The sequence below is a fragment of the Notothenia coriiceps genome, unplaced genomic scaffold, assembly GCF_000735185.1.
Source record: "Notothenia coriiceps isolate Sejong01 unplaced genomic scaffold, NC01 NC01_scaffold00006522, whole genome shotgun sequence".
Taxonomy (NCBI): Eukaryota; Metazoa; Chordata; class Actinopteri; order Perciformes; family Nototheniidae; genus Notothenia; species Notothenia coriiceps.
The window spans coordinates 107127-120775 of NW_011339223.1; the positions used below are offsets into that span (position 1 = coordinate 107127).

At 41.1% G+C, this 13649-nt stretch overlaps 1 protein-coding gene across 2 annotated transcripts; it reads right to left on the reverse strand.

The window, feature by feature from the left end:
• Positions 1-6926: 6926 nt before the first annotated feature.
• irx5a (iroquois homeobox 5a) lies at positions 6927-10510 on the reverse strand. 2 transcript variants are annotated; one of them, XM_010769128.1, is made up of 3 exons: positions 9848-10510; positions 8560-8965; positions 6927-7916 (listed from the first exon to the last, which is right to left on the reverse strand). In XM_010769128.1, exons 1-3 carry the CDS (start codon positions 10106-10108, stop codon positions 7225-7227), a joined length of 1359 nt encoding a protein of 452 aa, XP_010767430.1. In that variant the 5' UTR covers positions 10109-10510; the 3' UTR covers positions 6927-7224. The 2 variants fall into 2 exon arrangements, with proteins under 2 accessions (XP_010767430.1, XP_010767431.1); XM_010769129.1 differs by having other exon boundaries at positions 9863-10509.
• Positions 10511-13649: the final 3139 nt, after the last annotated feature.

A 13649-nucleotide genomic window follows, 5' to 3' on the forward strand; every position in this document is an offset into this window, starting at 1 on the left:
TTATATGTAATCATCCAATGTGTCTGAAGCGTTTAGGTGTCAAGTGCAACATGAGCAGGCATAGTCGTGAACTAAGCTGATTTGTTTATGTTTAGAATTGGCTGACGTCTAATTTGCCTGTTGAATGACAAAAACCCAACAGCTATCTGCGTGTACCAATTCCAGAGACACCAGTGTGTTGCTTCCTGATTGGATAGCTTTAGTTGCATCACTCGAAGGGAAATTACTAAATTAGCATTGGGACACTGTTGAACGTGGGCCAATACCGCCTTCTTCCTTCATTGTACGGGAGTTGAGGGCCAGTGTGTGTAGCGGAGAGTTCTCAATGAGTCCAGCAGTCTCCTCGCCCCTTCTCATTAACGTGCTCTCCACACACCGCTGAACTGAGCACGGCTCAAAATAACTTGGAGAGGAGGGGGAAGAAGGGGGAAAAAAAGGCAGTGCCCCGTTTATCTCCATCTTGGGAACTGATCCAATTAAGTAAGTGCCCATTTGCATCCATCTGACTACACCAAACTGGGAGGAAAAGTGGAAAGCTCGGAGCTAACAAAAGGGCCAGCAGTGAGAAAAGGTCCATTTGTTGTGCAAGGTGGTTTGGAGAGGGTAAAGTGTCCCAGATGAACGGTGGATAATGGTAATATTACAGGCAGTGTATGTGTCGGTGCTTGTGTTTGGAGCAAGTGTGTGTGAGCGCGGGCATTATAGCGGTCATTAGGACAGATATCTGTGTGGTAATGTGCAGCAGATGTTGAGAAGAAAGGGATCATTTAAAAAGGGCAAATGTAAATAAACAGTCAGGCAGCTCGGTCCCCCTCCTCCCTCCTGGACCCTCTGAAGTCACTGAAAGAAAACAGTTCATCAATCTTCATCACAACCATAATATTATAGGACATTATCACACATTTATTGACTTTTTCTTAATGTTTCCTCACAAACCACATCCACCTTTTAACAAATGTACAGAGATGCTAACCCTGGTGTAGGAATAGATCAATACTACATGGCTGTTATGGTATATTATCACAAATGGGCAATATGAAGAAAAGCTAATCGCGCAATCCGTGATCAAATACCCCGATAATGATATTCCAACAATATTTTAGGTGTGACTATAGGTATTTGTGTCCGTCATTTAAACATTAGAATCAGACGACTTGTTTACATGGTTTGAACATGTATCATTTGTTAGGCTGGTATGTAAATATCACGGAATTAAAAATATTTAAAAAAGACTTTTTTTTTTTTTTTTTTGTATAATGAAATGTTTATTATGTTTAAAGGGAATTAGAGATTGGCAATAGATTAAAAATCACAATATTGTAGGGTTGACTATTGTTGCTTTCACAAAGTATTTACAGAATGAGATTTTTTTATAAATAGTCCTCATCAATGTGGAGCTAAATTCAAGTAAGAAATGCACATTGCTTTAATGCAATGCAGCCTTTAAAACCAGGAAAAGATCGCTTTTTTCAATATTCAAAATGTAAGAAGATGTCAATCTTATATCCCCATATTGATATATTACCCAGCTCTGATAGGCATGTGTGGTGAAAACTACTTGGGATGATGGTTGCATTGTGTGAAGTGTCACTAAACCGAGGCATTAGTCAGTGTGTCTGCAGTGGCCTTGCTGAACTTGCTCACCTTGCGCCCAGAGTGAGGGAGGAGCCGGGCGAGGGTGGAGCCGGGCGAGGGTACAGTCGCGACCTGTGCAAAGTCGGAGGAGGAAGAAGCTGCCGGTGTCTCCACCTCCAGACTGGATGCACACACTTACTGCTCTGTGGCTGTGCATACCTAAGGGGCTTTGGCGTGCAGTTAGAGTCCCTTCCTGCGCATGTGTTTGTGTGTGTCTGTGTGTGCACGTCACCTTCTCCAGGGCAGGGCAGGGCAGAAACCCCCTCCCCACCACACCGTGTGAGCGCCAGCGAGCCCTTACATGGCCACTGAACACAGACCCTTTGCAGTCACAGGGTCAGAAGCTCACGCCACACTGCTGTCAGAGCAGATTGGTCAATGAGCAGCGCCTTTCAAGGAGGCAGGGTGCTCACAGTCTGCCTTTGTGGGTATTTGTGTTCGTTAAGTCATTTATACATTCAAATAAGACAACTTGTTTGCATGGTTCAAACATTCTGGATCATTTAGGCTGATTATGTAATCATCCTTGAATTTAAATGATGAAAAAACATTGTTTTTGTTTTGCATGATGCCATTTATAAATCCAACTCTACCTAAATGGAAGTTTTATTTGCCACTGGAACTGAATCCCTCGATTCTCCCAACCTCAACCCCTGGCCTCCCAGGACCTCATAGTTCATCACTCTTCGTTAATGTTTTTTTTTTTTTTCTTCCCCCTTCTTCATAGAAATGTTTTATTTATGTTGGGGGGAGGACACTTAAACCATCTCACAGCTGAAAATTACACGTGTAATCTGTCCCAGAGGAACTCTACGGAGAAATAGAAAAACAGTCCGTGAAGTGCAAAAAAACAGTGGTAAATCACTCTCTGCCACCTTATCTGGGTCGCTTTACAGTGTGTTCAGGACCGTTTTATAACTCCACTTAACACTTGAGGTGCAGAGGTTTAGGACAAGTGTTACCTTGACGTGATTTTCTTTTCCCAAAAGGTAGGTGGATACACACCCATTTCAAAAGAGAATGGTTTGATTCCAAGAAATATTACATTTGTTTTACAAGTTGTTCTCCCCAAATTTGACACGTATCCTGTCAACTCAAGTCTCATAGAGTCTCGCCTGAGGACTAAAGCAGAACTATTGTGTCCTTAATTAGCCATCTCATTTAGGAAATGATGATGATTAAATAGCCATGAGTAGTCACTGAACTCCTCACTGAACCTCGCTAAAGAACTCCTTTGCTTTTAGATCATAATGAAAAATACCTGAATACCATTAGCACATTAGCACATTATGCAAGGATAGCACAATCCAGGGCATATTTTGTTATAGGGAAATTATTAATTGCAACCCTATAAGGGAATACATATCCCTATATAAATATGAGTATGCCTAAGACACAGCTGGCCCCTGTAAAACAGTATTGATATTTGCTTTGAAGTTGAGGGGTTTTTGTTGAAGAGCATTTAAGTGAAAATCCAGGGGAAACAAAGATCTCAACAGCCGTCTGCATGTTAGTCACAGATATGATGCCCTCCTTTTATTTCAAACCACTTTTTATACCGCATTAGGCATTGCTGATCACACCCCTCGCGAATAATATGTGCAGGTCAAGTACAGATGGTGTCTATTTACACATTTGTGTTGAATTTGACCCCAACTCTTATGTGTTGTATCGTGTAGACGGACGTTTTATCAGAAGGCTGTTTATGCGGAGCACCGTTTGGTCCGCTGAGTAATCCCTCAGTGATATTGGGGGTGTTTTATCAGCAGGTTCTGGTTTCACCTTGTGGTCCGACATACAGTAGCCTTTGAGTTCACAGAGCTGTCCATTGGCAGGTGTCTAATCTGTTTGCTCCACAGCTCCAAGTCTTTTCACAAGTCTGCCCCTGCAGCGGATCTCCTGCCAAACCGTGTTTGGGTAAAGTGATATCCAGGAGATCACCACACAAATAGCATTTTATATAAACAATGTAGTTACGTATTTTGAAATGTCTTCGTATATATGTGTACCGGCCAGTGCTATTGAATTAGCGTGAAAATGTGTATGCGTACAACTATTTAGGAAAACATTTAGGTGGTTGACATTTTTTTGTTTCCTCCTTTTAAATACTAGACAAAAATAACTCATGTTAATTATTTACGTGACTTTACCTGTGATACACCTGCACTAGGCTGCACAAATAATTACAATATTAAAGGGATTACGGGGCCACAGATGCCAGACTTAACTTTCACTTCATTAGATCCTACCGTTCCCTAAAGTGTCAAAAACAAACAAGAAACCACGGTTTACTCTTGTTATTCATTAGTCTTATATTAGCACTATTTTCAGTCACCACTGAAAGTCTCCCTGATGACAACAAACACACCGAAGTACAAATGTCGTATCTACTTTTAGAGTAAATATGCATGAACCCGCGGAGAAGTTGGTTTTCTAGATGATAAATAATATGAGTTTTCTTCCCGTTGTAGCCTATTGATTGATAAATACATAATTACTTATTTTTTCCTTAATTCGATTTTGCACGCGGCGAACATTTACATTTGACTTGTTTGAATCCAATCAGCGGTATTACGTTGATGTTGTATATTTAAAGTATAGCAGTGAGTTGCGGCCCTCATACTTCATGTAAAGCCAATGGTCTTTATTCTCACTTTTGGTGAAAAAAAAAGTGAAATTGATATGACGACAGTAATAAGGAGTATTTTTTCCCCAAACATCCCGGATTGTGCTTGTGAATGCTCAACAGTAACAAAGTCGGAGTGAAGGGTACAGACCTTATCCTCCTCTTTTCTCTTCTGCTTCTTCTCCTGTCGGATTATTTCCCCCATTTTCACACGTGGGAACAGTTTCACCCCTACTTAGTATTCCCACATTGTAGCAATCCCAACAATGAACCGACACGCCATTCAGGCGGAGGGGAAGCCAAGGACCAAGTTGTATAAAGTTGCAGAGCATCTCCCCTGCAGGCTGCCATCCTCTGATGGAGAATCACTCTTCAGTAATCATGGGGTTAATCGACTGGTTTCATCACATCCAGGAATAGAGCGAGTGTAATCAACGATCGAATATATATATTTTAATTAGTGAGGGGCTTTTCTTTTTCCATTTGCACTTCGCGTTACGGTAAATTGAAATACAATGACATCACATCAGACACGCTTTCTATATGCTATAAAAATATAATATTTGCTTTCAACTACCCCTTTATACGTTAAATCATTACCTCTCTCAAAAGGGATACTATTAATAAAATGTATAATACTAATAAATAATCAAACTTACAAAAACTGTTTTTTTCTCCAACATTTGGCAGAAAAAGAGGTTAATGCTTGGGGGAAAATAGATTATATAATATAAACGAAAATTATTTCTTGCATTTAAAAAAAAAAAAAAAAAAATCAAGATAAAATGTCCATAATTATAAAAAAGACATACGTGTTATCATGCCAGCTCGGAACTAGTTTGTCAGTAACTTGATCATCCTCCCAACATGTCCCGTATATTCTTAAATCAGGAAAGTAAATCCGAATAACATCATCACCTGGCACCCTTGCAACCCTACACCCCCTAGCCACACACACGCACGCACACACACTAACGTCAACAACCAATTTGACGTATAAACGTCACAGTATTTACCTATAGTCCCACACAGATGATTTACACCGCAGGAACAGTGTGTATATTGTCCCTGTGAAACATTACTTTTACAATCAATTCTGAGAAAACAACACAATCTCTAATAAAAGTCTAATACTCTCCGAGGGGACATTGCATCGAACAGTTCAATCCCCCGGGGATCAACTGAGAAAAAACATAATTATGCTATTTAGCCGGCTGATGTGTCGCAATCACTGCTCCAGCACACTCTGTCAGATTAAAATAGAGGGCCCGAATAGAGGACATTAAGGCTGAGGGAATTACAGAAACCTCAGGGGAGATCTCAAATTGGAGAAGGGGAAAGTAAACTATAGAGATTAATGGCAGCCATAAACAAGAGCATGCTGTCCCACTTCAGTGGAGGTCAACAATAACAACATTAATAATCATAATTATTATTATTATTTTAATACTAATAATAAATCAGTTTCCCTTCAAATGTACTGATATAACAACTGAATAAACGAATATTTAAAAAAATTATTATACTAAAAACAAAAACAAATAGGCCTTTATATAGGTCTTAGTGGCCTATTAACGAAGCTTCAGTATAATATTTAATAATAACAAAAATGATCATCATAATAATGGTAATACGTAGTTGAGTTTATATAAATAATTATTTTTTTCTTTGAATTCCCAGCTCAATCTTAATTAACCATCAGCAAGAAAAAAGCTTATGTTCAATGTGCCTGAGAAATATCCTTCTGTTTTTTTTTTGTTCTGCATATCGGTCAAGCATCGTGCTTGTTTCCCTCCATTTGTCAAAGTTGCTATAATCCTCATAATAACTGTGATCATTATACGTGCCCCATTGGCTCCACTTCTTTTTAACCAGGCCATTTGATCAGGGATGGGTTTCCGTGATGGATTAACAAAGAGTCCCCCTGAAATTAGGAGCAAGTGTGACACCTACCTGCAGAAGTTGGAAGAGTTAGAGGACAGTGCTACCGGCTGCTCACTCTAACACAATGTGTGCATGATCTCCCTTTTCTCCAAACACGTTTCACATCCAACGCGCCATTAAAGAGACTCTCCATTGATGATATATAATAGGGCAGTATGTTCTAAATGCATGGTCGCGTCCCTTTTAACAGCTTTGCCACGCCTTGGAAAATAGTAATGAGTTCTAAATTTGGCATAAAATCGAGCTCATTACCGGAGTTCACCACCTGATTGCTCTGCATAAAGCACGATAGGTAATTGGGTTAAATGACTGCTTCTCGGTGTTGTTATTATATCAATATCCACTTTTAGAAACGTGCTGAAGGAAGAAAAAGAGACCCTCGAATTCAAGGAGAAAATAAACTGGTGAAAAGCCATGGACCAAAATATACTTCCGTGTTGTTTCCAACATTTTTCATTCACAAAAAAACCCTATAATATTTGCACTAACCAAAACGAAACTGAACCTTTTTAGATTTTCCACCATCCTTGGCTGAATGTAGGCCTTTTCTTTCAAGTTTGTCTCGCTTCCACAATATTTTTGAAATGATAATTACCATTGAAGCATCTGTCACGGTGTAAAATTGAATTAATACTTCGTATATATGAATTGGCCTTGAAGCACTTCAGACACGTTGGCAATTCAAAATGCTCCCCAAAATAATTGCTTCACAAGCATGTATTTTTTTTTTCATAATTTACTTCAAAGATAGTGTGTTGTCCATTTTAAATACAAAAATGCTACATTAAATATACATGTTAGTCTTTAATACAAATAGACTCAGGCGGCTGCAGCGATTAAGACCATTCTTGTTACATTTTAGGATAAACCATTCAGAAACTAAAATTTTGAAGATAAGCATTTACTCAGAAAATAAGTGTTCTCAGAATGTCATCATTGTTCTTTTTTTCTTTCTTTTTTTTAATGCAACCACAAAAAATAAATAACAGTCCGCTGTGAGTGGGAAAAATATTCAGGTATTAAATGTTTGACATACCTTTCTTTAGTTCATAAGGGGAGTCTTTACAAAGATCTACCTGCGTTTGGCCTCTGACTTTATGGCTCTCTCTTACCAAAGCCTCTGCTCTATTTAACACAGTCTGGTTTAATCCATTGAAATGTGCCGTGGAGCCCGAGCCGTGGTTACTGTGAAGATGTCCAAAACTGCCACCATAGTTCGTGTAACTGGGGTAGAAAGGGGAGGTGTAGTACAGAGGCCTGGATAGGACCGTGCTGTTGGGGAGTGGACACTGGGGGGAGGACCGTGATGGAGACGCGTTGTTGCCCAGTATTACGCTTTGACCCAACCCGGGGCCAGCATGTGTCGGCTCCTTACACCTGTCCGAGGACGTGGCAATCTCTGCAAGTGACCAAAGTTTGGGTTTGGGGGCCGAAGGGGGCGAGTGGATAACAGAGGTCACGTTGCTGGCCGGCGCATGGCTCAAATCTGACGGCTTGTCTTGTTGTTGCGCAACGGCCTGGTTCCCCCGGGGCACCGACGAGGGAGACGAAGTGGTCGGTTTGGCGGAATCCGGCAGCAGCAACTCTGTAGTCCGCTGATCCTCCTGCTCTTTTAACTCCGAGTCGCTCAGAAGGGGATCCGAGTCTTTGCCATGGCTCTCCTCTTTAAATCTGTCACAGCCCATGTCCCCTGGGTTCAGCAGTTTATGATCTAAAGCACAAATAAAGAATGGAGTTATTGCAAAATAAGCGTGACATTGAAACGTGGATAAAAAAGTTACATGTGTTTTAGGTTATCGCAAACACCAGTGCAAACTGAAATCGGATATATAAAATTAATTAGGACTATTTATGCACGTTTCCATTTAAAACAATTATTGCATGTGCTATACATTTCCCTCGTAAAAATGTGGGCCAGCATTAAAAGGTAACTGCACTGCTCTCTATAATTATTAAAGAACAGGAACAATGTGTTGACTATTTTAATTTCCAAAAATATTTTCACTATCAAATATGATCGTGTCAAATCAGTGTTCATGACGCGTTTAAATAATGGAATATAATGATCATACAAAGGCAATATTTTTAAGCCGAATACCCGGCGCAATACACCAGCTGTATCCTTATTATGCAGTTAAAGATAAATTGGCTGCTAAACACTTTGCGTCACCAGCAATTTCAGCCCCTGAGAAGTCAAACGAGGGGAGTTCAAGGTGATTATTATTTAAAGCAATTGTCCCATTATAAATAATATACCACCATTAACCAGCAATCAATTTTGCACCCTGAGTGGAAACGACTGCGATGAAAAATTGATGATTTTTTTTGGTGCCTTTTCTCCCTGCAGTACCAACCTGATTCTGTGTCTGTGGAGTCTCCCTTGTCTGTGGGCTTGTTTGGCTCGTCGTCGTCGTCGTTTTTTTCCAAATCAATATTCTCGTCCTCCTCCTCGTCCTCGCTCCGGTTCCGGGGGGTCCAGGTCATCTTGTTCTCCTTCTTTAGCCTCCTCCTGGCGTTGGCGAACCAGGTGGACACTTGTGTGAGAGTCATTTTGGTGATGATGGCCAGCATGATTTTCTCTCCTTTAGTCGGGTAGGGGTTCTTGCGGTGCTCACCGAGCCAGGCCTTCAGGGTGGCGGTGGCGTCCCGGGTTGCGTTTTTACGGTACGCTGGGTCACCGTAGTAGGAGCCCAAGGATGCTGCGTATGGGTGGTATCCTATCGAGCCGGCCATACCCGTAGTGTGGTCATAGGGAGAGCCCTGTTAAACAAAATACAAATAAAGTGTCAAAAGTTTTGCAATCATTATTTTCTAAACTGCTTTAAAATAGTTAAAACTAATTAGGCTACGGTACACAAAACATGAACACACGCACGCGCATACAGACGCACGCGCATACATATAAACATGCATGCATGTACACGCGCACACACAAATCCACACACGTACACGAATACACTGACTTAAAACCAGTAGTTCAAGTTTGGAGTTAATGTTTTTGGAGTTTTGCTTCAACATTCTCCACATTGTTTGAAATTTGGATTTTGAAATTTGATAACTGTTGCTATATGCAAATTAATTATTATTTACATTTAATCACCATGCATTGACTTTTATTATCGCCATTAAAATAATACAGCCTGCAATTATCATTAACATTTTGTACGATGGGCCTCGCATTCCGTTTCTTTCTTTATGGGAACAGTCCTTGTATTAATATGCCTGTATACTCGGCTGTGTATGACAATCTAAACATATTTTGTCTTCTAAATTTACAATATTTAAGTTTCACACCTGGCACTTCTAACAGGGTGATAATACACAAATGCAGTGACCAAAATTGCCATGACAAGGCGCGTAGCAGTTATCGTGAAGCTTCGGCAATGCTTTCCTAACTGCTTCCCATAAAAACTACAATTCATTATAGCTCCATGTAAAAGCAAACCACTCAGTTAAATTAGTTCTGTTTACTCCACAACATGTTTTCTGGACCTGACATTCTGTAATATTATATCCACGTACTCCTCAGTGACGCACGTCTCCCTCTTAAATCGCTTGGCATCGAATGCACAGCGGATATTTCAGGTTTCTATAACGAGTTAATATTGTGGCTTTTGACTTCCTATTAGATTGAATAATCACCTTTAGTTTACTCACCACGTACGAGCTGAATGTGGCAGCTGCTGCCGCGTCTGCAGCACTGTACGATAAGTGGGAGTTGTAGCCCGGAGAGGCGCTGGTGAACGCGGTAGATCCGGCATAGGGAGCAAAAGCAGATCCCGAAGAGGATCTCCCAAGTTCCTCGGTTCTGGGTCCCGATAACACGCTGGAGCTGTACGCAGGGCATGAATACAGGGCTAGAGAAGCGGACGGCTGGTACAAGTAGCCCTGAGGATACGCCATGCTGGAGCCCGGAGAGTGTAAGCCACTTAACTTGCGCACTTTCCTCCCTTTATTTTCTCATGCGCTGCTATCGGAGCGCATAGAGCCGTGTGTCTGCAGACCTGCTGTCTGTCCCCCCTTCTAAATGACAATGGTGGAGGCAAAAAGTAAAAGTGGTTTAAATAAAGAGAAGCTTGTATGTTGGATGGATTATTTGTGGTCGTTGTCCGCCACCCGTCGGATGTTTTGTCTCGTTTTGTGTTTCTGTTGCTCTCCTTATCTGAGTTGCACCGTTGCTCTCATGCCCGCGCAGAAGTTTTTTTTTACCCGTCGGACGGGGGCTTTGCTTGGGAAAATGTCCTGCCAAGATGCTAAGTTGAAAAATTGAGGATCCTGACGCCTACTACGCTCCTCCTCTCGGGGTGTAGTCACCGAAGGAAAAAGGAGAGCTTATGCTGGGTAACCACAGCCCTGCCCAAATCCATGCTCTCTCTCCCCCCTCTCTCTTTCGCTTACTCTCTCTCTTTCTCTCTCCCCCTCACTCTTTCTTTCTCTCTCTCTCTCTCGCTCTCTCACTTCCTCCTCGCCCCCTCCCTCTCTCGCGTTAACTAACAATCCGTCTCATTCTCTATTTCTCTATTTCCCCCCCTCTTTAACAAGGCTCGTTGCAGTAAGTCTCAAGTGCGCCTGGCAGCCCCCCTTTGGATGGCGACATCATGCGAGTCTGTCAACTCCCAACTTTCTTCTTTTTTCCCCCCAAATACGAAGCCGTCACTTTCACACTTGATCAATAACAAATCGGCTGTTGTGTGCCAGGGATATGGGCTTCCAAGATACCGGCAGGAATTAAAAAGGCGCTCCACTGCTGTGCTCTCTTTTTGTTATTCTTTCTTTGTGCGCAAAAAAAAAAAACTCGTCATTGTATGTATGTGCGTTAAATCAACAGACTGATGCTCCGTGATCTCCGTGTGCCTTCTGTTAAATTCCGCAATGGGAGTTTCAAATGGATTATTGTCGACTTTTTAACCAGCCGAATATTGCATTGGTAAGATCTGTGGCGACTGAAAAGTAAAAGTAAGATGGCGTAGATGGCCGAACCACTCTGTCAGAATTGTGTGTGACAAACTTTTCCTTATCGACGTTTCTGTGCTTGTTGAAGTGTCTGCGCCGTGTTTGAACGATTTACTGTAGCGAGGGCTAAATAGTTTTTGCAATAGATCCTGGAATAAACCAGTCAGATACACACTCCCAGAAAGTCATAAACCCTCAAGCCAGGGCAGATTAGTGCCAACTACACCAAATCCGCCTGGACCGGAGGCTGTAATCTCATTTGATCACTGCAGATAAACTCGTCAATGCTTACAGACTGATAGCCTGGATGTATTTAATACGCCACTCTCATCGGCAATTATTTTTTTAATATTTAATAGATATTAGACACCTGCAAACGCACTGTATGCCAAGAACAAATAATATTTGTTTGGTTGTTGTATTTATTCTGATGGAAATGACCATTAATACATTAGATAGTTTTCATAATTAAATGTGCCTGGTTTGAAGTTGACTGACGTGGCTTTAAAAAAAAGGGTATTATAAATATTATTCCTATGTATCAGACATCTACAAGCCATTTTCACTGTGGTGATTGACTTTCCAGTTCAAGTCTCAGATAAGCCGAAAGGGATCGCTGTAGGCGCTCCTAAAGAGTGTGTGCACACGGTGTCACGTGTTCTTTACGCTCTGAAAACCTCCAGAGAGCACAGAGCGATGACGCTGCTACAGTGGGAGCCGACGCACACTTTAAAAAGAGAGAGAGGGAGAAATAAAGGAAGAATGATGCACAAAGCGAGCCTACAGTAGCCTATAGCCTAATCAGATCACAGTGATACTATGAGACCCCGTTTTACAGCCTCCTGCAGTGTTCAGACAATCAACTCATTACCGCAACTTTTTTCACAACATCAGATACAAGAAGAAGCAACTTAAACCGCTGGTGCTGACAATTATCCTGTGTTAAATGTCCGGGAAATAGCATAATATAACGTCAGTATTTAGAACGGTAAATTAGCCTTATGTGAAATTAGTCACATGTATATCCCTAGACTTAAAGAAACAAAATAAAAACAAATGTAAGACTATTTTTGTCTGGTGAATATAAAATAACCTGCAGCATTTGTGATATTTTAATTTATTTTATTGCATACAAGATACAAAGCTTATATATGAGGGATCAATGTATGAAGCGTGTGTCTCGTGTGTCCTCCTTAACGCGTTTTGGTTCAGAGTTGCTCTCTGAAGTAGAAGGAGGACCCATAATTTGAGATCACGGAGCCTATAATAGGAGTAGGTTATGGCAACTGCTTCACCACTCAGCACTGCACTGATAAAGGAGGAGGTGTGGGTGAGTATAGTTTTTACTTGTATGTGGGAAGGTGCGTTTTAGATGCTTAAAAGTGAGCAGTTCTCACGCAATAATGCAAATTAAAAATCTATATTTCCGTTGTTTATTTATTTTTACAGCGTCTAACTATTTCTCCATTATCGCTTTGCTTTATTTCCCTGAGAGAACGACCTCGGTTTTGACGCATGAAAACGGCTTTACGTGGCAACGAGTGAAAGATGATGCACGCCACTTAAAATGCCTGAGGGAGCAAGTGTAATCTAAATTGGATATAGAGGGTATTATTACACAACATTATGCGTTGTGGCGGACTAATTGCGCGGCTGTGAGTTAAACAGTCAGTTAATGTCGAGTGGCGGACAGCTTTCTGGAGCGCACAAGGTCAGCTGCACTGCTCCCAAGCCTTCAGTGGTATACAGAAGAAAAAAAATGCTTGAAGTATTCATGGGATTTTTTTAACCATTTTAAATCTGTGTCCTAAACCGATTAGTTGACACCAATTTTTCTTTGATGTATTAGCTGAGGGCTTTTGCCACTTGGAAGCCAATTGAAATTCAAAACAGTTTTCGCTCCAAATGCTTTGGGGAGATCTGCTGCAAATAATGGATGTAATTTATTTTTGACCTTGCATTTTTTTTTTTAAAGGGGGTTATTAAATGATTAAATATAATGTGCTACTTGACTAAACAATTGGCATCATACAGCTAGGATTAGCTTTTATTATTATCAAAGTAGAAAACAGCAGTAATTTTACCCTCTTCCTTTAGGCATTTGAACGTTTGTTAGGCATGACATCGGTTTTTATTTCTAATTTTTTCAGTCATTGTTACAAAGTTGCTCTTGTTTTTTTAATTTTATTGTATCAAAATAATAATAAAATGTTTGTTTCTTTTTATGTTTTACATTTGTTTACTGTAGATCCATGATGAGGACATCTTCTCATGTCACCAAGCAGTACAATGAACCCCCCCCCCCCACACACACACACACACACACACACACACACACACACACACACACACACACACACACACACACACACACACACACACGAGACGACGACGACCACACACACGACACGACGACGACGACACACGAACGACGACGACGACGACGACGACGACGACGACGACGACGACGACGACGACAACGACACGACGA

Bases quoted from the DNA above. Each gene is read 5' to 3' on its own strand.
- irx5a (XM_010769128.1), bottom strand. From the start codon at position 10,108: ATGGCGTATCCTCAGGGCTACTTGTACCAGCCGTCCGCTTCTCTAGCC. The intron at 8,966-9,847 runs GTGATTATTCAA...TTTGTTTAACAG, and splicing joins ACGTGGTGAGTAAACTAAAG to GGCTCTCCCTATGACCACAC. The intron at 7,917-8,559 runs GTTGGTACTGCA...TTTGTGCTTTAG, and splicing joins CTCCACAGACACAGAATCAG to ATCATAAACTGCTGAACCCA.